General features: G+C 36.3%; 2 protein-coding genes across 2 annotated transcripts in view; one reads left to right on the forward strand and one right to left on the reverse strand.

Moving 5' to 3' along the window:
- Nucleotides 1-24,706, forward strand: part of Non1 (nucleolar GTP-binding protein 1) — a 177,060-nt gene that overhangs the window by 140,543 nt on the left and 11,811 nt on the right. The window contains exons 13-16 of the mRNA XM_090403341.1: nucleotides 2,499-2,596; nucleotides 2,735-2,847; nucleotides 13,226-13,313; nucleotides 19,208-19,276. Of these exons, the coding sequence (XP_090259467.1) occupies nucleotides 2,499-2,596; nucleotides 2,735-2,847; nucleotides 13,226-13,313; nucleotides 19,208-19,276 (368 nt within the window). The remainder of the gene's footprint in view (nucleotides 1-2,498; nucleotides 2,597-2,734; nucleotides 2,848-13,225; nucleotides 13,314-19,207; nucleotides 19,277-24,706) is intronic.
- On the reverse strand, nucleotides 5,631-6,314 carry LOC150099387 (uncharacterized). The gene is made up of 2 exons (XM_090404258.1): nucleotides 6,149-6,314; nucleotides 5,631-5,830 (listed from the first exon to the last, which is right to left on the reverse strand). The coding sequence occupies exons 1-2, from the start codon at nucleotides 6,312-6,314 to the stop codon at nucleotides 5,631-5,633; spliced, it is 366 nt and encodes a 121-aa protein (XP_090260384.1).

Below are 24,706 nucleotides of genomic sequence, written 5' to 3' on the forward strand. Positions count from 1 at the left end.
TTATAGAAACAGACACTCCCGAAACCAACTTTTGTATGACTTCTCATTTTTTATTTAACGTTAAATGAAATCTTTTCCATTTGTCCATATTTTAAGGTTACTGTTACAAAGATGTGTTTTACTATTCATACATATCTGATTTAAAATTTATATTGAATAGGTATATAAAATGCATATGTACATAAACCATTCACCGCGAGTAAACAGATGCACACTACTGGGCGTGGCTTAGTGCACATTGGAACATCGACCGGAATGCGTTAAAACTGCCGCAGAAAGTCACGCCATGCGACAAAAGAACCAATTACAGTGTGATTGGTGTGATCACGTGCTAATCATTCGCCAAACATGTTTTATGAGTCGTAACTCATTTATGTTGACTAAATTACTACATATGATGGCCTATTTGCCAAAATTTGTTAAAAAAACAGGAAATTAATAACAAAAAATAACCTGTTAATTTAAAATTAACAGGGTATTAATTTTCATATGTGACATGGACCGGAAATTTTGTCCGTAAAATCAAGGGTTTACTGTGTAACTCAGTGGATGTGGCGTTGCACACCATGGCGGTTGACCACACGAAGGAAGACTTCTTGGTTTCGAATCTGGTTGACGACTAGAAGAAATTTTTCTAATCCTTTTTTCGACCGGTTCCCGAGTTAGTCGATCTTTGGCACGGGCAAGTGGGTTTTTTCTCCCGGAAACTCAAGAAAATCGACCGTAGAACCCACATTATATCAGACATTAAATACGAGTGTTAGGGATCACGAGGTGGCAGCACTTGTTGAGCTGTCTCTCTTCACTGCATGCCCCTTAATTAGTGATAGCCTTGGGCCAGCCATCTCTGATTGGGTACCAGTGGAGATGAACTGTTCACTCAGTCTCTAAAAGTTAGATAGGGCTAAAATGGTCTCGCCTACTCCCTACATACGGGAATAAAAAGGCATTAGCTGATTTTTTTTCTTCTTCTATACTTCTTTAGTTATTTATGCCATAATTTTAAACAATCCAACCTTACTAAGAATGGAAGCAAAAAGTAAGTGATCTGTGCAGGCTCCTTGAAAAACTAGTAGCATAGCAAAAGGGCATTTTTTTAAAGAAAATAAGCAGTGTTCAGAATGAAGTTGTAAGTCACACTCAGACAAAGTCACTGCAATTTCCACATATTAACATGATATACAAAGAAAACATCATCAAATTCCTGCCATGTGTACCTTCAAGGGGTGTACAGGATATGATAGTACTACATGAAAAATTTACATTGTTCATTTGCAACGATCGGAATAAGTGGTAATTGGAAGGTGCCAATCCTGGGGAATACGGAGGATGCAGCAAAACATCCCAGCCAAGACGTAACAACTCACTCCGGGTTGTTAATGATGTGTTGGGTCTGGCGTTGTCGTGGTGAAAGACAACTCCTTTCCGATTTGCCAATTCAGGACATTTTGTGCTAATTGCACAGGCCAGTCGCATTAACTGTGAGCAATAGACAGTTGAATCAATCGTTCTGCCTGACAGTAACACTTCATAGTGGACACCTTTATAATCCTACCATAGAGAGAGCACGATCTTCTTCGGGTGCAATCCTGCTTTCGAGGTTGTTTGCGGCGGTTCGCTCTTGTGCCCCCATGATCTTTTATGTACCACGTTATCATACATGATCCATTTTTCATCTCCCGTAATCATCCCACTTCAAAAATGGGTTATTTACTTGGCGACGTCGCAGCGAATCACAGATGGATATGCGAGCAGTCATATTGGCCTCAGTCAATTCATGGTGCACTCAAACATTGAGTTTTGAAACATATCCCAGCTTGCGCAAATGGTTTTTAACGCTAGTATGGGATATGTTCAGTACTCCAGCAATCTCCTGCACTGTTTGTGTTGAATTTTTGTTGACAATATCCTTCACAACACTCGAATCAGCCTCGGTCAGGTGACTGGCACAAGGCACATCACTGACATTGAAATCTCCAGAATGGAATTTGGCAAACCACTTTTGGCATACTCATTCTGTTAAGGCACCATCCCCATATACGCTGCATATTTTTTTATGGGCCTTCAGAGCTCGTTTGCCTTTTTTGAAATAAAAAAGCAAAATATGCCGGTAATGTACGTTATTTCCTTCAATTTCTAAAAATATGTTTACACCCTTGCAACTGAAGTAGGCTGAACGAAAATTCATTGAAAGATTATGTGAAATGTTGTCTTTCAATTGTGCAATAATAGCGACAGGCGAAGTGGCGTAAACTTGTACTAATGCATAAACCGAACGAACTTATTTGCCAACCCAATATATCTGATTAATCACACATGCACCTTTAATTCATATCAGTTGTGCTTACGAAACTATTCAGTTGTTAACTGCAACTTTTGTGTTTTATAAGTTGCATAGTTGGGATTCATGCTGTTGTAACAACCTGTTTTCATACATTTTATTTTATATATTAAAATTGTATTTCAAAAGTCATATATGAGTTTTTCTTTATTTGCAGAAAGTTATGATCTTCCAGAAGATGAACGATATGATATTATCCCTGAACTTTGGGAAGGCCACAATGTAGCAGATTATGTTGATTCTGATATTTTTAAGGTAATAACAATTTTATAGTTCATGGAATGTAATTATTTGAATTTTGTTTTGCAATTTGTGCTTAAAATCAAATTAGTTAAATACTTTTAACTTGAATTTTTTGGTCTTATTCTTTCTATATTTGTCATTATTCTTCAGAAATTTATGAAATTAGAACATGAAGAGGAATTAAGAGAAAAAGCAGGATTTTATGACTTATCGGAAAGTGAGGAAGATGAAGAAACTCAACACATGAGGCAGTTAGCTCGCAAGTATGTAATTTTAATTTTCAGTTTGTTGTGATATATTCATATCATACATGGAAATTCTTCAACTGAATAAAAAAAAAAGTTTAAATTAGTTGTAAAATTTAAGTTTTACACATTCTAAATTTTGAACTGGGTGTAATTTTACATAAAAATTTGTTTGTTATTTCAGTTTTTAGTAACAGTTACATAGATGGGAAGTCACAGAACTTATAACACAAAAGTGTGTGTGGACAAGTGATTTTGGAGAAAGAACCCTTTCTTGAAGGGCTGGGATTGTCATTGGGGAAACATTATTGAGAAAGCTATTCCAAAGAGCAGGAGTAGATAGAATGAAAGAGGGAGAGAATAAGAAGTTGGTTTGATAGGTTTTGGACTGAACTGTGTATGGCTGTTTATCGATAGCTGCTTGTGGTCTTATGTGTTTAGAGCAAAATGAAGGAATGGTGGTAGCCAATTGGATGGAAAAGCGCTGATGAAAATATTTATACACAGACACGCATACAGGTATTTTTATTTAACTGTATGTATGTATAAAACACATTATCCATGAGGAAGAAGTTGAGAGAATTTCTTTTGTATCAATTTTTCTTAAGGAAGTTTTGGTGCACCTGCCCCCAAATGTGAGAACAGTAAGTATTCTAATGTTCTAATGTAAGGTGAATTTTGGATATAAAGTGTTAGGGATTGTGCAGGTGAATAGTATTAGGGACACTTCTGCTGAAAATGCACTCTTCACCCAGATCCTAAGTTAAGAATGGGACAAACTATTATTCCAGTAGTAACAAAAACCAAGGTCTTAGGACTCATCTTACACAGAAAGCTTATATTCCTTGCATGCATTCATCAACTAAGTATTTCAAGAGAGAATTGAATCTCCTTCACACTATCCTGATCTTCATTGCTTCATCTTTATCATGTGTTTGTGTGTTTAAAGCTGAATTATGGGTCCCAAGTTTATGGTTCTGCAAGGTAGAGTAGTAGTAGCCTGCGATGATTGCATTCCATCTATCATCAGGTATATGGATAGTAACTGGTGCATTTCGCACATCGCCCACTCAAAGTTGTTTATGTTGAAGCAAATGAACCAGCTCTGTCACTTAGACAGAAACAGTTGTCTCAACCAGATCCTAAAAATAGTCTCTTCCGTAGCATCCTACTTGGATTAGTGTCTTTTCTCTATGTTCAAAGGAAGTTGTTTATTGCTCATGTCAGACTTCCATATGTCTCCTGTGTGCATGTTAAAGAGATGCAAGCTATTGACATGAATGTTGACAACATTACCTGCACCAAACATACAGCATTCTTCCATGGCAGATTTGCACTGTGCCAACCAAGGAAAGCTCTCACACTCTGCATATGTGTACTTGCAGTTATTTAATACACACAGGGCAGAACATTGATTTTCTTCCTATCAAAATCTGAGACCACTGTTGGTTGTGTATTTTTGAATTTATCACATCCAGTGATATCTCAGTTCATTGTAGTAATTATACAGCAGGGTTGCATGCAATTCAGCTTGCAGGTGTGCATATAAAAGAAAACTGCTACAAAATTGAATGATTTATACAGACTCATTGAGTTCAGTACAGGCCATTTTGTCTCCTTTGTATAATCCACATCCAATGCTTTGCAAGTGTCTACAACTGCTATAAAATTGAAGGTCATTAATTTTGATATTCAGCCATGTTGAATTCCCAACCACATTGGAAATGAGGTAAATGAGACTGCAGCTGCTAGATCAGCCAATAACTTTTCTACATACTGTTTGTCAGTCCCATATAGTCTAAAATTAAAAATGCCAAGAATATACTTGGTTTAATCCTTTATCCAAGTGTAAGCAAACAAGTTTGCACCTGAACTATTTTCAGGACTGGGGCAACTCATATAAAGAAGCTAATGACTTCATATCACTTGCCTTAGTATCCCATAATGCAAAGCACATCTCCTTCCTATAATGCATAGCATTATAGGTCAGGTCACTATAGTCATATAGGTCACTACCCAAACTGGTTTCGACCTTTATTGAGGTCTCATTAGTGGGAGCCAGATCCATAGGTGATACTAACTTTGAACTTCTTTGGGAGATGGACTGAGTCCTTGACTCCTTATCCCTTTATCTGATTTTGGCTTGTGTGTGAGAGGATTATTGTGGGTAATTTACCTGCTCATTGTGAGCATTGTAAGTTGTATTAGCTGTCTTTTGCAATGGCGGATTTTGTTTTTTTGTGTTTGAATTGATCTGATGGTTCGTAGTCCGCTGCCTGTCGAATTAGCTGATTTGGGTGATTATCTTTGAGTGCGAAGAATTTTTCTGTTATGCCTGTCATGTACGTCTTGATATCCGGAAGGTTAGCTTCTTGGTGTAACTGGAGGTTTCTCATGAACCAAGGGGCATTAAATGCCATTCTGAGGCATTTGTTCTGGATCGTCTGCAATCTGTTGATGTTGCTTTGAGCTGTGTGTGCCCAGGTTGGTGAGGCGTAAGTTAGCTGGGGTCTTATGACTGATTTATAGAGGAGAATTTTGTTGTGTTTATTTAGGAAGCTGTTCCTATTCAAAAGTGGATATAGCTGAGCTATAGTCTGACTTGCTTTAGTGGAGATAGTATTTATGTGTGTCTTGAAGTTTAGGCATTTATCAAGATGAACTCCTAGATATTTGGTAGAGTTGTACCAAGGGATGATTTTTCCAAACATTTGAATCCTTGTGTTCGGTTCTGCTTTATGTCTGGTAAAAAGTACTGCTGAGCTTTTTCCTGGATTGATTGCAATGCGCCATTTCGTGTACTAGTCCTCTAATTCGTTGACTGCTCTCTGTAGCTTGTTTGTGGCCAAATGTGGACGGAGGGATCTGGCTATGATAATTGTGTCGTCGGCATAAAGAGCGGTGATTGATGGGGACAACTTGGGGAGATCCGCCATGAATATGGAGAAGAGTAGGGGAGATAGCAGAGAGCCTTGTGGGACTCCTGCCAAGACTTTCCTTTCTGTGGATCTGATTCCATTCAGTTTTATTTTAAATTTTCTGTTGCTGAGATAAGATTTTATGAGCAGAACTAGTGGTATTGGGGTTCCTACTTGGTGTAGTTTAAAAATTAGACCATGATGCCAAATTCTGTCAAATGCTTGCGTTATGTCCAGGAAGACTGTGGCAGAATGTTGGCGCTATTCATAGCCTTGGGTGATGTATTCGATAATTCTGTAAATTTGGAGAGTTGTAGAATGCTGTTTTCTGAATCTGAATTGTTCTTCTTGTATGACATGGTTGTTATCTGTTGCCTCTTGGATCCGTGTTAATATAGCGCGTTCGGCTATTTTGCCTACACATGATAGAAGGCTGATGGGCCGATAGTTCTGTGGAAATTGTGTATTTTTTCCAGGTTTAGGAATTATGAAGACATCCGCAAGCTTCCATCGCTCTGGAAAATAATTTAGCCGAAAGATGGCATTGGTGATTGCTACCAGATGCATAATCCCTTTACGTGGGAGTAGCTTGAGCGCCTTGTTCGTTATACCATCTGGACCCGGAGCCTTTTTGTTCTTTAGTTTTTTTATGATTTCATATATTTCTGTTGGTGATACGGAGTTGTTGTTGGATTGGAGTGAAGCGTTTTGAGATATTTTGCGAACTTGGATGTGTATTTTTCTTATGAAGTTTAAATCTACATTGGTATAGTTGGGGCTGCATTGCCTTTCTAAGCTGTCTGCAAATGCTTCTGCCTTTTCCTCATCAATGTAGGCGACTATTTTCACCTTGGATTGGCGGAAGTGTGTTGCATTTTGAACGAAGTAATCTCACCATTCTCCACAATGACTGATCCTCTGTGTTTAAGTGATGTATCTTGTTATTCCAGAGTTCGTTACGGTGTTCCTTTAGGGCATACCGAACCTGGTTGGTTGCTCTGTTAACTGCCTGCTTATCTGCGGGATCCAATGTTCTCTGGTATTTTCTTCTTAACCTATTTTTCACTCGGATGAGATGTTTTATGTCCTCTGGGAGTTTATTTGGTGGTGCGCATTTGGTTTTATTTGTTGCATGTGATATTGCTGTTAGTAGTTGTTTTTCAAAGTTTTTCACTGCTTTTTCTATATCTTCCGTGGATCTTATATGTGGTACTGGGCCAATGTTTTCCTGGAAGATAGAGGGAAGTTGTTTCCAGTTTATAAAGGTGGTGGTGTTTTCTGTTTCATCTTGTATGGTGCCTAATTGCAATATGATGGGGTTGTGATCCGAACTTAAGTCGTTAACTGCTTGTATTTGGTAGTTGTGAGCAATATTTTTGAGTATTGCTATATCAAGTACATCTGGGCGGCCGGTTGTTCCGTAGTGTGTTGGTTCTGTGGGTCCTATTACCGTCATGTTTCTTGTAGTAGTATATGAGTTCAGTAGTTTGCCATTGGAATTTGAATTTCTGCTGTTCCATGTGGAATGTTTGCCGTTCAAATCTCCAGCTACGAGTACTGCTTTACCTGCGTTTAGGATTTCGTCCAGGTCTGAATTTAGAAGTTTTTTGTTTGGGGGGTTGTAGGCTGCATATATCCTGATACTGCTTGTGTTTTCCATATGAATTTCTATTCCAGTGGTTTCTATGTGTTCTGTTTGGGGTTCGGCTATTGAGTTATGTTTTAGATTACTTTTGACAAAGATGGCAGTGCCCCCTCCTCTTGCATAGGTTCTGTCTGTACGGAAAGTCCTATAGTTGTTGATTCTAATCTTGTCACCTGGGCGAAGGTGTGTTTCATTAATAAGGATGATGTCTGCTTCGGTTTCTGCTGCAAATTGCTGTAGTTCATGTATCTTGTTGGGTAGTCCATTTGCATTCCAGCTGACAATCTGTAACGATTTAGGTTTCCTATTGGCCTTATCCATTAAGGATTTCAACAAGCAGTGACTGTGTGTGTCTCAGGATGATATCCTTCGCTTCTTGAGTTGGGTTGGTTTGCCGGAGTTCGGCCAGCATTTCACCTATGTGGCTTGTTATGTTCTGTAGGATAGATTTGTTGGTTTGTTCTGACTGGGTTGATTTTGGATCTTTTGGTTTTGTAACTTCTGCATACGATCTTCCGTCCGTTATGGAAACTGTGGTTTGATGGGAGGACGTGTGTTCTCATAGAGGTTTACTGGTTTTCAGGAAAAGCTATGCAGCCCCTGTAGTTTGCGGGATGTGGGCCTCCACAATTTGCACACTTTGCTGGTTGCGTGCGGGGTTTTTTGCATTCAATTGTAGCATGTTTGCCCCCACATTTAACACATCGGTATTCTGCTTTGCAGCAGCGTTGTGAGTGGACAAACTTTTGACAGCGATGACATTGCGTCGTTGTCTGTTTATGTTTTAGCGATTCAGTCTTTATCACTAAATCGCAGATTGTTTGAAGATCGTGGATGTGTTTCTGGTCTTTGCTGATCTCTACCAATATTAGAGGGTATGGTGTTTTGTCAGCTCTACGCATACGGCTGACCTTTGTAGGTCTAAAGCCTTTGTTTTGAAGATCTGCTTGTACTTCTTCTATTGTTATGGATTCTGTCACCCCTCTGAGCACAACTTTCAGGTTCTTTTCGCTATTAAGTGTGAATGTGTGGTAGGGTAGCTTGTTGTTGTCCAGTAGTTTTGTTATTTGTCTGTAATCGGAAGAGGTTTTTGGCTGGATGCGAATTCCTTCTTCTGTATTAGTGGCTTTAGTAAATGATATTTCTAGGGTTCTCAGTGAAGTAGTAACTGATGTCCAATGGTTTTTATCTCTTAGAATGACTGGGGGTATTCTTTCTTTTGAATTTGTATTAGTGTCGGTCTCCATTTCTACTGTGTTGGGTGATTCTCTAGTAACTGAGATTTTCCTTTTTTTGCTTTTAGCGGTTTGGAATTCTTCTGTATCGGCTGTATCCAATACATGGTGGGCATTGTTTTGGGATATTATCGCATCTTCAGGGTCTAGTGATTGCCCCGATCTTTGCTGTCCGAGGTCCGAAGCTGTCATGTGTTCGTGGTGAAAATTTTCCTGAATGTCGTCTGTGGCAATTGTTGGGTGAAATGTGTCATATAGCTTAACCTTTCCCTGCCAGTTAGTGTTAAGCAGTTCACCCAAGCGGATAAATTCCCGGTAAACGTCTTCAAATTTTGTTTCATCTATTGGTTTTTCCATGTTTGTGTCAATTAATAAAACTAAAGGTCAACCTTACCTTTCGCTGAACAAATCTTAATCCAAAGCAGTTCCTCTATATCGAATCATCAATTCATCCATCACTATATCACTAACTAACACTTCACATATAATCACTTTCACTCACTACCAGTCTCTATAATCGCCTCAATCGATAATCAACTCTCCCAATCAGGTGATACTAAGGTTGAAGTAATGCAAAGTCATATTTTCATATATGAGTAGCCAAAAGGTGTCTCACCTTATTATTAAAATACTTGTTTAGTCTATAGACAGTTTATAAGATAAAATCTAATGACAGTCATTATGGCAGGAATCCTACAAATAAACTGCATGAGATTATGCCTGAAATTAAATATTGGCTGTCTAGTTAACATAGAAACAGACTCCACATAGGTCACAGTCATCATACACATTTGTATTCACCCAGTGCTAATGACCCACCTATGTGTGAACAGTGCAGCATACATCTCACCATTTGTCATGCTCTGGTGGAGTTCCAGTACTTTACTTTAGTAAAAAAAAGTCATTCATTTCTTATCTGGCTGAGCCATTTATCCCAGGCAGATCTTATCAAACTTGGACCAAATTGCATGAAGATTTTAACTTTTTAAACAGTTAATTTATACAAACACATTTGATTTTATATTCTATTTATATGTATATAGTAGTTTGCTTAACTTAATTTAAAAAGAAACTTTTTTTTTTTTTAATTTGCTTTTTTTATACATGATATTTACTAATTTTATTTACTTTACTTTTTTGGATGTATGGAGTGAGTTTGAGGGAATATTGGATTTGTATAAGATGGAGCAGCCTACACTTGAATGTGTTTGGCATTAGGAGTCTTGAAAAATTATTAATTGATATAAGACCTAACACAGAGAGTCAGCGAAACTGAATTCTGGTGGGAGGAATCATGAGAATCTGTGTGTAAGAGCGACAGTATTAGGTAACTGTGTTAATGATGGGAATGATTATTATTATGGAAATGATTATGAAGTGAGAACAATTCTGTGTTCATCCAGTTTGGACCTATCAAGTATGTATAAAGATGTCTGCATAAGTAAGGAACTAGATAAGAACAGAGATCTGCAATTTGTCAAACTGTGTGTCATGCAGACCACAGATAAGTGTATGCAAAAGAGTGCAGGTAATTTATTATATCTGTACACGAATGCTAGGAATATCAGAAACAAAGGAGTGGAGTTTGTTGCCTTGGTTAATATATTGAGACTTTATGTTATAGGTGTTAGTGAGACTTGGCTATCAGAAGCAGGCATACTAACTGGTATCAAGTGCAAAGAATACAGTATTTTTAAGCAGGATAGAATGATAGGAGAAGAGGGGGACATGCTTCTAATGATATCAAATGTCTTGAATCCAGTTAGTTGAGACATATGACTGTAATACTAGTAACAATTTTTCATGTGACAGTGAGTTTGAAGCTATCTGGTGTGTGTGTGGGGGGGGGGGGGTGTTCTTACAGATGTTGTGGATCGGTTGCTAGTGACGAAGAAATGCAACAACGAATAAATATGGGTGTGAAAAAAAAGTAATCATAATGGGGAACTTTAATTATCCAAACATCGATTAGATAGCTATGACATTGCATAAGAAGAATGAAACTGAATTTATTGAGCTGTTGCAGGACAACCTCCACAAACAACATGTCACAGAAGGAACTCAAGGGCAAAGAGTTAGATTATAGTCAGAGGGCATTTCAGTTAAAGACTTAACTGTTCTGCCTCCGGTTGGTGACAGTGATCATTTGGTACTCACCTAGGAAATAACTAAGTTTATGAATGTTCCATTCAAAAAAGGTTAATGACTAAAAAACAGGAAATTATGACCACCTGAGGGGGTATGCTGGATTCTGTGCCATGGTATCAGTTATTGGGTGGGAAGGATATCGACAGTGCTTGGGAAGTGTTTTATAAATACTTAAATGATGCGATATCTGAATGTGTCCCTAGAGTTCGAAGAATAAATAAAGTAGGAGTGAAATGAATGTACAATCTAATTAAGCAAGAGATTCATAAGAAAAAGATGATATGGAAGGAATATCATCTGCATAAAGATGATAAGCAGCAGGCCAAAAGAGTCACAAGTGTTGTATGGAAAGCTAAGTCCAACTATGAAAAGAAACTGGCTCTGCAAGTTAAAGACAACCCAAAAGAATTCTGTCCTTATGTTGCAAGTAAAGGAAAGAATGAATTTGAAAGAATAACTACTGAATGCAGATGGTATGTGGGTGACTGATGCAGAAGTGATTGTTCAACTAATGAGCAGCCAGTTTGCTAAAAGCTATCAACCTGGCATATACAACATTGAACTCGTCGCTACCTTTTCACCATATGAGGAAACTCGTGGATGAGGAGGAAGTACTAGAGCTGTTGCACAAAAATAAAAATACTGCAATAGGAGCTGATGGGATATCAGCATGTGTGCTAAAAGAGTGTTCAGCTGAACTGGCTATTCCCTTGACCAGGCTGTGTAATTTGAGTCTCAGAACATGGAAGATTCTACAGGACTGGAAAGAATGTATGGTAATCTCATTGCTCAAGGGTGATGCAAAGACCAATGTATCCAACTATTAACCGATGATTATCTCAGTGGTGGTAAGGATTTGGAAAAATAGTTAGGGCTGACATTCAGAAATGAATTGACAGAGAATCTCTACTTTGCAATAAACAGCATGGATTTACTAAGGGAAAGTCATGTTTTAGCGACTTGCTCACATTCTATATTGTTACCACTGAGTTAGATGGGGGGGGGGGGTGGATTCTCCATGATACTTTTGGATTTTACTAAGACTTTTGACAGAATACAGCATGCAATAATGTTGCGTAATTTGTTGGGATTGGATTATAAACTATTGGAATGGATAAAAGGATGGCTGACTGACAGATATCAAAAAAAGTGGTATATGGGGGATGTGAATCTGCAAAATTCAAGGCAACCAGTGGTGTGTCTCAAGGATCAGTCCTTGATCCATTGTTATGCAATCTGTATGTTAACGACATTGGGAAGGATTTGACATGTGACATACAGCTATATTCTGATCATGGAAAGATAGGTAGGTTGATTATTAGTGCTGCTGATATGCAGTACTTGCAGAATGATTTGAATAGGCTGGAATTGTGGGATTGTGAAAATGTCTGTCTTTTCTGTTAATAAATGTAAATTCATGCACTTTGGTGTGATTAGATATCCAATGTCGTATTATATTGGTGGGATTATGCTTGAAGAAACTGATGAGGCTAGGGATCTTATTTAGTAGACAGGAAACTGAAGTTCAAGGGTCATATAGCAAAAATTGTAAATACAATTCGGAGAATAATGGCAATGCTGAAATTAACCCCGACATGTAAAGATCAGAAAGTCATTTTGCTCTTTACAGGCCTTGTTAGACCTCACTTAGACTATTGCATGCAAGTCTGGTCTCCTGGTTTCTGTTTTTATTCTGATAAAGTGGAGAGAGAGAGAGAGAGAGAGAGTGCAGAGGACAGTGTCAAAAATGATATCAGGATTGTGAAATACAGATTATGATGACAGATTGGGGATTTGTAGACTGCAGACACTAGCAAATGGGAGAAAGAGGGGTGGTATGATTGAGACTTACAGACTTCTGAAAGGGTTATACAGAATTTCAGTAGATGGAATTTTTCATTTTATGGAGGGTGGGGAAAAGACGCAAAGACATCCATGGAAGTTGAGAATAAATGCTGTCAAGGAGGGGGGGGTAGGGCTAGATTTTTCTCTCATAGAGTAGTGCATGATTGGAATGGATTGTTGTTGGACAGTGTGTGCGTGCAGATAGCGTGAATGAATTCAAGCTGATATGAATAGTGTAGCCTCCCTCGATGAGTTCCTGATCCCCCTGGAGATCTTAATAATAATAATTTATCTCTTTATTACTGTTCATTATTATCTTAACTACTGCTGTAACCTTGGCTTTGTGCCAATAAACTCCTAATCGACCAACCATCAGTATTAGCTGTAATTTACCAGTTGTGAGAAGTTTCAGTATTTTGAGGTTGCTTTTTAAATTGCAATATTTCTGACTAAAATTTTACATGAAAAAAATAATTTGAAATGCTTTAATGCACATCAAAGAATGATATAGTTTAACTACTGAAAACTGCAACCATAATGTTATGCTATTATATATATATATACACACTAATATATATATATAAAAAAGAGCTTTAATTTTTCAGAATCCGTGAAAAGCAGGAATTGATGAAAATGGAGGCAAATATAAAGAAAAGCAGCACAAAAGCAAAACTTCCTCGTACTGGAAAAAAAGTATAGTTTTTTTTTTTTGGTTTTTTTTCACTAAAATTTATTAAAGTTATATATTTTAATAACTCAATTTTTTTTGAAAGTTAGTAAATTCTGATCAGTGATTTTGATTTTATGAATACCAGTATGCACTTCTTTCTCTGCAATCATGAGACATGCCAAGAATATTTTATTATTATTATTATTTTTATTATTATTTTTTTTTGTTGCAAGTTTTTTCACTTGGTTATACTATAAATTAAAGTTGCCAAAGAATTCTATTCTTGGTTTATCCTTTATCCAAGTGTGCTCATGATGTCACTTCACGACTGGGCTACTTATATATATAGAGGCTAATGACTTCACTTTAATTGCCTTGGAATCCCATAATGCAACACACACATATCCTTATGACTTGTATAATGCTATGGATTATGGAAAGGGCCACTATCCAGACCAGTTTAGACTTTTATTGAGGTCTCATCAGTGGGAGCCAGAACCAGAAGTGATACCAAGGTTGATGTAATGCAGAAGTCATATTTCCATATATAAGTAGCCAAAAGGTGTCACACCTTATTACTAAAACACTATGGATTAGAGATAAATGTTGAAAGTTTTTTTCACTTGATTATACTATAAATTAAAGATGCCAAGAAATTATGTCCTTGTTCCAGTCGTGAAGAGACTTCACATGCAAACTTTGTTTGCTTAGACTTGGATAAAGGATGAAACCAAGAATATAATTTCTTGGTATCTTGAATTTAAAGAATATTTTAGTTTAGATTAGCTCAGGATATTCAACCTGTGTACTAGCCGGATGTGGTTACTACATTTTCAGCTTACAAAGAGAAATGGTATATAAAGTCAAACTATCAGAAACTTGAGTGTGCACGTGCATTTAAGCATGATAGCCACAAATTGCATGTAATTATTTATAATTCACATAAGTGTTAGAGATGTGTTGACCTGCTACCAAATTATGGTTACTTATATTTTAGTTCTGTTACATTATCAACATATGTTTGCAAGGAAACTTTTCTATTGAAATTAACCAAAGCTAAACTAGGAATAAGACATCTCACCGTTTAATATAAATTGTAGCATAACTTTATTTGAGAGGGTTTTTTCCCACACACAAAAGGCAAGAGTCTGTAACAAACAAATGCTGTGTGTAGGTAGGTTTAGAAGTAGAGTAATCTGTTAATATTCTTCTTGAACTGTTGGTGATTGTAGTCCCTTGGATATGCTTCATGAGGGAGGCTGTTCCAAAGAATTGAGGTGTAAGGAATAAAAGATAACTGGAGTAACAGGTTTGATGAGTATGCAGTTTTGACTGTAAAAGGATGTTGAACTGCAGTTGCTCAAGTTCCTGTACATCTGGCAGAAATTGGATGCAAGTTCTACTGAACAATGGCTATGGAAATATTTGTAGAAGAGACACAATGTAAAAACTGATCTTCTGTGGGAAAGTGGCTGAAGAGAGTTTGAAGGAGGCTGAAGTGTCATTAATCAACCAGACTGCCTTTTCCTGAACAGCATCAAGAATTTTTAGGGAGGTCTTAGATGCACCACCCCAAGTCTGAGAGCAGTGTTCCAATGTTGGTTGGGATTTATACATAGAAAGTAATTGTTACGCAGAAAATTATACCATATTGAGTGGAAAAGGATGCAAATTTTTTTTTTTGGAGGCTGATGATGCTGTAGAAGTGATATGATTGCACCTGGAAATGTTTGGAGTAAGACTCAGTCTGAGAAAAGAGGTTGACTGCAATTTAGAAATGTTTTCTTTAATAACATTATTTTTATTAGTGGAATTTGCTGCTGTTATGTTATTGCTTGAATTTCAGATGGAAATCTCAGTAAGGTGGCATGATTGGTTGAAAGGATAGTCTTACTATTCTCCATCCAATAGCTATCGATACTAATTCCATTGTGGCATGGATATTTATAAAAAGTAGTTTAAGTATTGTGCCTGTGAGGCCAACACCCCACATAGTAGAATCTGGAGTGACTTGAAAGAGTTCTGTGTTGGTCTCTAGAGCAGAGTTTCAAGATTATCTCACCTTAGGTTTCTGATCTTTCATGAATAAGATAAAATAAAACAATGTCATCCAAGTGGTTACTTTTCCTTTTTTTTTTTTTTTTATGTGAATCCTACCCATAAACAGTTGTAAATCTAATGCTTTGGGTTGGCTAAGAGTTAAATAATCTAAGAGTTCTGCTCTAAGAGACCAAATATGGAACTTCTTGAAGCACTCCATGCTTCGACTTAGCAGGATGATTCTGGTCTTGCACTGGGCCATAAAATCATCTGCACTTAACTGTGCTCATGACAGGATTCAAATTCAGAGCCTGTCTTCCCTTGTTGATACACTGTCTGTTTGGCCAATAGTTACTTTCAGCCATTCTGTTAGTTTTGAAACCAGATTTGCAAAAAAAAAAAAAAGAAAGAAAAATTGAGAAGAAACTTTGTCACATCTGCACTCCCTCTTTCATCTGATCATGAGCAAATAGTTAAAGGAGAATCATAACTAATTTGCACATGCTTTTTCAATATTCTCACTAATCATCAATGTGAATAGCTGCATTGATTATTTTTTTTTTCCCCCACTAATACTTCTTCAGCTGTTTTTAAGCATGTGAGTTGATATGTATTTGCATTTTGGATTTGAATTGATAAGTTTTGGATAAATATCTGCACCATCCGACTACACCTTCAGCACACAAAAAAATCAGCGCATATCTTTCTTCTTTGGTACAGGAAGCAGAACGAGCATGTTAAAGTAGATAATTCAGAAGATAACTGATAGTCAAATGCCTCACTTAAATAAGCAAGATATAATGTTTGCCATTGCATATGCACAGCAGAGGGTTCAGTTGAAAAATAAAATTTTAAATAAACATTGCATCATCTTCCCATATTTTCAAACCATTGAGAGGTTTGAAGGAACAAGGAACAAATTTCAAACAAATTTCAATGTCTTCTTTCATATTTCACCAGAAAGAGATCGGTCAGAAGAATCTTTATAAATTGGATATCAAAAATGTTTTCTAGGCCTGGTGGCATATTCTCTCCAACTCTTAGGATTGTTGCTCCAGAATTGATTCCTGTTCTCTGTTGCCTTTTTATGCTTTATCCTGCAGACCAGAAATTTACCATATTCAGCCCATTTTTAAGAGGGGTGACAGATCTTTATCTTCAAATTATCATCTAGTTTTTCACCTCAGTTCTCTCTAAAGTAATGGAGAAAACTATTAACACTCAACTTCTTCCCTACTTCAAAACCTCTCAATTAATAAACAGTTGCCTCTATGGATTCTGTCACTGTTGACAAACAGGGGGCCTGCTTGCTTAAATCGCTCATCTTTGGACAAACACCATGGAAAAGCTTGAATCTTGAGTGGCTGCTCTTGATGGTTTAGCTTCAAGGCATTTAATTTAGTCCGACACAGAAGTATTGTCAACTTCCATCATTTGGTATGTCTTTATATTTCTGCAACTGTGGTGCAGCTTTCTAACTGAACACACATTGTGTGATAATGGATGGATCTTTATCCTTAAATTTTGCAACTAATGCTGGAGTTCCACAAGGCTCTGTTATTTCCCCTACTCTCTTCCTTCTGTACAACAACCTTCAAGTCACAAAAAAATCTTCAATTTTTTTATGTGACTCCCTCCCACAAAAGTTGTACACATATAGTATGTTAGTACCATCTGTAGGCTAAGAGGTTTTTTTTTATTTATTGATTTTTAGATAATCCAGAAATTTTGCTAGAAAACCAAGGAAACTTTTTCAAGCTGCTTCTAGCCTCCCTCCAATACATGGAACTGATCTTGCACCAGACAGTGAAAATCACAAACACACATACATGACCACAGGAGGATTTGAATCTGCAACCTGCTGGTTGAAGCACTGGTAAACTAACTACTCAGCCAACCAAGTTGGCTAATTGACTGTAAATTTAATAATTTTTATGACAGTACACTCACTCTTTCTTCTCATTTGGCTTGCACTACAAATCACAATATCCAGAATATTAACTGCTACTGCCCTAAATTTCAATCTCCAAACCATTTTTCAGTGGGATGCAAATAACTTGGTCAGTTTTAGTTCCAGTGCTTCTTAAGACATGTGCCTATTATCTTTCACATATACACAAAATCCTTTTCTACTAGCTACTTTGATTACCTCTCTCTCCTAGCATAAATATATTAGGTTATCACCACTTCAGCATATTTAAGGGGAAAAAAAAAATGCTTTCTTTTTCACTTAGGGCATTAATTTAAGACCTCTGAACAGCTGTTAAACTTTATAAAACATAGCCAATAATTGAATATACTCCACTCTGAACAGAAGAGCGAGCAATTAGATTGATTAATGACCAATCTCTCACTAATTCGCAGGGCTCATTTTCATACAGACATTTAGTTAATGTTGTTAGTATTTTCTACAGATACCTTTGTGATGGCTGTTCATCTAAATTGGGATTGACAATTCTTCTACTCTCTACTAAATCCATTCAAACAGGTAGCAGCTGTTTAATTTCTTTTGCAGTTTAACTCCAAACTTATAGAACAGGTTTTTAATTTCTCTTTATTCATTCCTTCTGCTACTGTCCTTTGGAACAGTCTTCCCCTCTTAAATGTTTCCAAAGGAATATAATGCACAGGTTAAACTTTCTGCATCTCCTCCACAGTACTAATGTACTATAGGTTGATTAATCTCTCACGTATGGGATCACCATATTTAAAAAAAAAAAAAAAATACAACACACTTTCTGACTTATCCATGTAATCATTGTATAATTGAAGATTCTATGTTCACCCTAATGTTTATTCTATCAATCATACATTTCCACAAAATAGATAAACTATATTGTTGCTGAAATTATATGTAGTTTCTGAATGACCTCTGCTATAAGTTGTCCATGTATATACTAGTTCAGAGTGATAAATAGCAAAGCAATTCCTGTTAACAGTGGTTCAAGCTTATACTACAGACATGCATTTTTATCTGCTCAGTTTCAAAATATGGATGTCATTCTATCCTTAATAAATGCTACAAGCAAGTAAATTAATGTTTGTATTAATAAATACAAGTCTCTAAAACTGATGACATTATGTTAATATATTGAGCTTGCTCTTTATTTGTCCTTTGTTACTTAACTATTGTGCTACTTAAAAAATGTGACTTCAAGAATCTTGTATTGATATTTTTTACTGTTTAAAGTGAATTTCTGTAGATTTGCCTACTATCTGCATAATACATCTTGTTGAGTCATAGAGTGGCACGTCATCAGGAGTTAATGTGGTGAGATGAGTGCTGGTGGGGGGGAGCTTCCAGTCTGTACTATTACCATGATCAGCCTCTTCTGTTTTCATCCTCTAAAAAATAAAAAATCCAAACTACACCAATCCACTTATATATTAAGGTTCCTGTGGGTCTTATTTCTGCCATTTTTCTTTCAAATACTTGTTTTGCTGATCTGTTTTAAGTGAATTCATTTCCAATATCTCCATTAACTCAGTTTTGCCATCTGAACTAAGAATTATGTCATTGTACTCTTTTTTAGATGCTTAAAAGCATCATTGGTGTTTTGTTTATTAACTGTTTTCATAGTTTTAGTAGTTTTATTGCTTTTCAGCAGTTATTTAATTAGATTGAAGACTTGGTTTACAACTGTAGTTCTGAAATTTTCTGGATATAAACATCGTGAGATATTTCACTTCAACTTATCAGTAGAAACTTGAATAAAACTTAATCAAATTCTTGTTGTAAAACCAGTTATTTTGGGACTTGCCAGAAATAAATAAGATTTTTATAAATTAAATGAACAATTAATACTCTCATTTTTAAAAGTTGAGTTTGTTTTCCTCAGTTGGATTAATTTAATCAAATGTCTCTTAATTTCTATAGCGGGAGCGCAGTGTTAGTCGCCTTAGGTCTGAAATGAAAGAGCTAGGTGTAAATATGGACAAATCAGTGGTAAGTTGATTCAGTTATTAATGATTTTATTAACTATAAGAATTACTAAATATGAAACATGGTGAGGCTTTTTTTTATTCACAGAAATTCTTGAACACTAAATCTAGGTTAATCACTTTACTAGAAAGGTGTATTCTATTTAATATAGTTTTATTTAAACATTTAAATTTTAATAGATGTAAAGGAATAAGATAAAAAATATTTTTTTAAAAAGAATTCATCTGTAACATTTAGTACACAATTATAACCAAAAAATAAGAATTTGTGCTCTCTCTTTAAAGTTACAACCTCCTAAACAATATCTATCTGAAAGCTAACAGCAAAAAAAAAAAAAGAAACTTGTATATTATTGGATAATATTTCTTTCTAGCTTCCAGGTATTCTTCTTCTTCTTATTTTCAGCCATTTTCTGTCCACTGCTGGACGAAGGCCTCCTCCAGTTCTTTCCACCTTTCTCTGTTCTTGGCCAACTTTCCCCAATAAACTCTGACAGTTCATCACATCACCTTCTGTTAGGGTGTCCTTGGCTTCGTTTCCCTTCTTTAGGAATCCAGTTCGTAAGTATGGTGGTCCATCGCTCATCTCTTCTGGATAAATGTCCAGCCCATTTCCATTTTAGTCGCTTGTGGTGAAGAATAATGTCAGTGATGCGAGTCTGGCTTCTTATCCGGTATTTCGCTTCTTATTTTTTAATGTGATGCCTAGCATCAACCTCTCAATTTTTCTTTGAGTTGTTAATTTATTTGCCAGTGCTCTTGTTAGAGACCAAGTTTCGCAACCATATGAGATGACTGGAAGTATACACTGGTTAAATGTCTTCCTTTTTAAACAGAGTGGAACATCATTGTTTTGAAAAATGCTTTTCAATTTTCTGAATGCACTCCAGGCAAGTTGAACTCTCTTATTTATTTCCTTTTGGAGTTCACAGTTTAGATCAATGAGATGACCTAAGTATGTATATGAAGAGACTCTAAGAAATTTTTTTCTATTATGTTTTTTGGTGTTACAAAATGATTAAACATGATTTTAGTTTTTTCTCTGTTTATCTTTAGACCAACTTTTCTGTTTTCATGATACAGGGCTTCTATCATTATATTAAGGTCTTTTGGAGTATTTGCAAAAATTATGATATCATCTGCATATCTTAGATGTGTTAAGTTTCTGTTATTAATTTTTATGCTAAGGTTTGTCCAGTTTATATTATTAAATATTTCTTGAAGGACTGCTGTAAAGATTTTGGGTGATAGTCTCCTTGTCGGACACCTTTTTCAATTGATATTTTATTGCTACTCGTGTGAAGTTGGATTGTTGCTGTTGCAGTGAGGTATGTTGCCTGGAGGAGCTCCATATATTCTCCAGGAACTCCCTGATTCTGAAGTGCATTGATTATTGCATTAGTTTTGATGGAACTTGTGCTTTTTCATAATCAATGAAGGCTAAACAGAGAGGCAATTGGTTTTCTTCTGCTTTTTCTATTATTTGTTTCTGCATGAACATGATCAGCTGTGTTGAAGCCTTTATGGAATCCTGCTTGTTCTACTGGTTGATTTGAGTCCAGAAGAGGTGTTAATCTGTTTGTTATTACTTTTGTGAGAATTTTGTACAGATTAGAGAGAATACTAATTGGTCTATAGTTCTTTACTTCTTCTTTGTCCCTTTTTTTAAATAACAGTATCAGAGTAGCATTTTTCCAATTTTCTGGTATCTTCCCCTCTTCTAGGCATAAATTTAGTAAGTTTGTGACATGGCGAATTATATTGTTTCCTCCCCATTTAATTAATTCTACGTGAATTAGGTCTTCACCAGAACATTTTCCATTTTTCATTTGTTTTAATGCTTGTTTTATTTCATCTGAAGTGAATGGGGGGGATGAATTCCATATACGATGGGAGGAGTTATTTATATTTGATTTATCTGTTGAAAGATCACTATAGAGTTTTTTATAAAATTCTTCTAGCCTGTGTAGGATTTGTTCTTGGTTCCTTATGATAATTCCATTCTTATCTTTTATTGAGTTATTTGACTTTTGCCAACGGATAAATATTTTCTTAGTATTTTCATATTTTTGTTTTCGATTGTTTTTTTTTTTTTTTTTAGTATTATAAGATCTTATTTCATTTCTCATCTTTTTCCTTATTGTTTTGCATAGTTCTGCATAATCTATTTTAGAAATTAAGTTTTTGTCTTGTTTCATATTTTGTCTTTTTTAGTAGTTATAGGCTTTCCTCTGAAAGTTTATGGTCTTTTTGTTGTTGGTTGTTTTTGAATTCGTTGGCTGTTTGAGATTATTACTTCTGTTAGGATTTTGCTTATTTTATTTATGTTTTCTTCTTCAAATATATTTATTAAGTCTAGTTTTTGATTGAGTTTTTCTTCGTAATCCTTCTTCTTGTTTTCGATAAGGTTTAAGTTAAAACTTCTTGATTTTTTGTTGTTTAGCCATTTTATTCTTTCCAATTTGGGGTTTATTTTAATTTTGGCTCTGACCAGTCTGGTCACTTACTGTTTTTACTTGATTTAGTACTGAAGTATCTTGAACTATTTCTTTATTATTATACAGTATATAATCTATTTTATTTTTTATTTCTCCGTTTGGACTTCTTCATGTCCATTTTCTTTTGAGGGCTTTCTTAAAAAACGTATTCATAACATAAAGCTTGTTACTGATAGAGAATTCTGTAAGAGCCATTCCTGAGTTGCTGCTTGTACCATATATGTATGGCCCTATTGTATCTATTTGGTGAATGGGATGATCTACATTGGCATTAAAATCGCCCATTACTATAGTAAAGTTTTGATTGCTATTTCTTTTTTTATCTAGGGTGTGCTGCAGTGAGTCATAAAATGCATCTATCTCTTCAACACTATGCTTAGTATCAACTAAGCATAGAGCTGGCAGAAAGCTATAAAATGACACCATGTTTCCAGGGGGGGGGGGGGGTCATGTGGAGGCATGATACTAAGACTTCCTGGGTATGGCCCTCCAGACTTCACCGAAATATTGGCACTGCCATCTACATCAGTTCCATCAGGGTTTTTGATCATGTTGTAGGTTGCCAGCCCACCACGGAAATCCATCCCAGGCTTAACTGTGCTCAACATGCTACAAGCATGACTGATGGCTAGTCAGCCAAGATCCTGGTAGGAGAACACAGCTAATCCCCCCCCCCCCCCAGTTATTATAACTTGAAATTCATAAACTGGAAATGCTGCTTCAAACCTTACCAGAAACAGTTGCAAAAATCATTCAGATAAAATCAGTATATTTTATTCTTAAATAAATATGTACAGGATGACCATAATTAAAGAAGTGGTCAGATTCCTGTAGAGAAAAATGCATTGAATGAAATTCAACCAAACTTGGTGTAAATATATTCTGGAACAAGGGGGTTTTATTTACAGAAGATAAAAATAACAAAATTCTGGTGCTGGAGGTGCTATAAGCTAGTGGTTTGGGATAAATTAAACAGCAATGGCTAGAAGACATGACAAATCAATTTTTGTGTTCATATTAGCCTACAGATGTGGTTCAGTATGTCCTCCTTTCAGATGTTCTAAGAACTGTTCTGTGAATGACATTTTCTACAGTGGAATGCAACAGATCTACATTGATTTGCCTCGTATGCTGCATTATTCTGTCTTTCAAGATTGCTAAATCAGGAACGTGTCCTTCATACACCATCTGTTTCAATGGCCCACAACCAAAAGTCACAGGGGTTCAGATCTAGCAAAAAAAAAAAGTGGCCATGCTGTGGGAATTGCATGATGAGAGGTGGTGCTCCATCCTGCATGAATATGATAGTCAAGGAATCTTTGCTGTTGCAGTTTCAGAACAACAAAGTTGTGCAGCATCTCTTGATGCCTAACAGCAGAGATCGTACAAGTCACTGGTCCTGTTGGGCGAAGTTCTTCAAAAAAGTACAGACCGATAATAAACGATGCAATGAAACCTCACCACACTGTGACTTTTGGTGAGTTTAAAGGGATCAGATGGAACAAATGAAGGTTATTTGCAGCCTACCAATTAGATAAAAATGTGCCTCGTCACTTCACAAGATCTTCCATGACCATGCATCATGCTCTTCCATTCAAGCTAAGAACGCCAGCGCAAACTGCAGTCGAGTTTCCACATCACTATGAAGCAAAGCTTGAATATGTGAGGTCTTGTAGGGGAGAAAAACTTTGGCATACGATGCAGGATTTTCCACAGTTGAGTATGGCATATCCAGTTGCCTTGATATCCCCAAGCACTTCTGGACCCTTTTGTGTTATTCATTCTGTATTCCATAACGGCAGTTGCAACTTCGTCAGCTTGTTGAGGAATAATCCATTGGCAGTCTCACCCTGACTTCACTGCTAAAGATCTGCTATTTTCAAATCATAAAATCATTTTTCTAAGATTTGTTATTGTCATTGGACATTTTCTCCTATCCTTCAAATGTTGGAATTCTCAAAGCCGACATTAGCATTATCACATTACTGATTGTTCCAGGTTTCAACCAAGTTTGGTTGAATTTTGTCCAATACATTTGTTGCTACAGGGCTCTGAACATCTCTATAATTATGGCCACCCTGTATGTCTACAGACAAAAAATACTGTTGGTGGTGGTGGTGATGATGATGGGTGGTAGATGTCATTGATGGTAGTAGTAGTAGTCACTGTGTGTAGTTGGAGAATTGAGTAGTAGGAGAGATAGAGAGATCTGTGTAGTGTAGTGTAGAGTAGAGTGCCCTCCCACAATGAGTCTTTGCACTCCTTGGAGGTGTCACGTAAGAATAATAATAATAATAATAGCATCAACTCCCCTTGTTGAATCTCTCAGAGAAATTAAAAGGAAAGTTTCCTATTGCATTAAAAATTAAATACTTTGTAAAAAACAACAAAAAATCAGTTTTGAGGTCCCCTCCCCATATCTGCGGTTCGAAAAAAGCACACGAAACGGTTGAATGCCACGGCGGTTGAAACATGCATACATGCAGTCTGAAAACTTGTTGAAATGCTTGTTTTGCTAGGCGCATGGACTTAAACATGCTTGTTTGTTCATGTTTAGTTACTCCAATTGTCGAAGAACGCAGTCAGTTGTCTGTCATTGCAATTAAAAAGTGCGTTTAAATTCAAGCAAATAAATTGTGAAAAATTTAAAAATGGCTTCAAAACCGAAGAGAAGACATGAAGTGCTCAGTATTATTGAAAAATCAAAAATTATCAATATGATTGAAGTAGAAAAAAAGTCAATTGCAACTGTTGCCAAGATCTATAATAAAAATGAATCTTCGATACGTGAAGTGTTGAAGAAGAAAAAAAAATTCGTGCCAGTCTTTCCATTGTGCCCAAATCTGCAAAAGTTATGGGTACAGTGCGTGATAAGGCATTACTCAAGGTAGAGAAAGCTTTGAATTTGTGGGTGGAAGACATGACAAGAAAAAGGA

This window comes from Typopeltis vanoorti, chromosome 14 (assembly GCF_054136105.1).
Source record: "Typopeltis vanoorti isolate ZY-2024b chromosome 14, IOZ_Tvanoo_1.0, whole genome shotgun sequence".
NCBI classification, from domain to species: Eukaryota; Metazoa; Arthropoda; class Arachnida; order Uropygi; family Thelyphonidae; genus Typopeltis; species Typopeltis vanoorti.

Excerpts from the sequence above, each read along its gene's own strand:
- LOC150099387 (XM_090404258.1), bottom strand. The coding sequence starts at position 6,314 with ATGCATCTGGTAGCAATCACCAATGCCATCTTTCGGCTAAATTATTTT. Across the intron at positions 5,831-6,148 it reads TGTAGGCAAAATAGCCGAAC|AAAGGAAAGTCTTGGCAGGA; the intron begins GCGCTATATTAA and ends TCAGATCCACAG.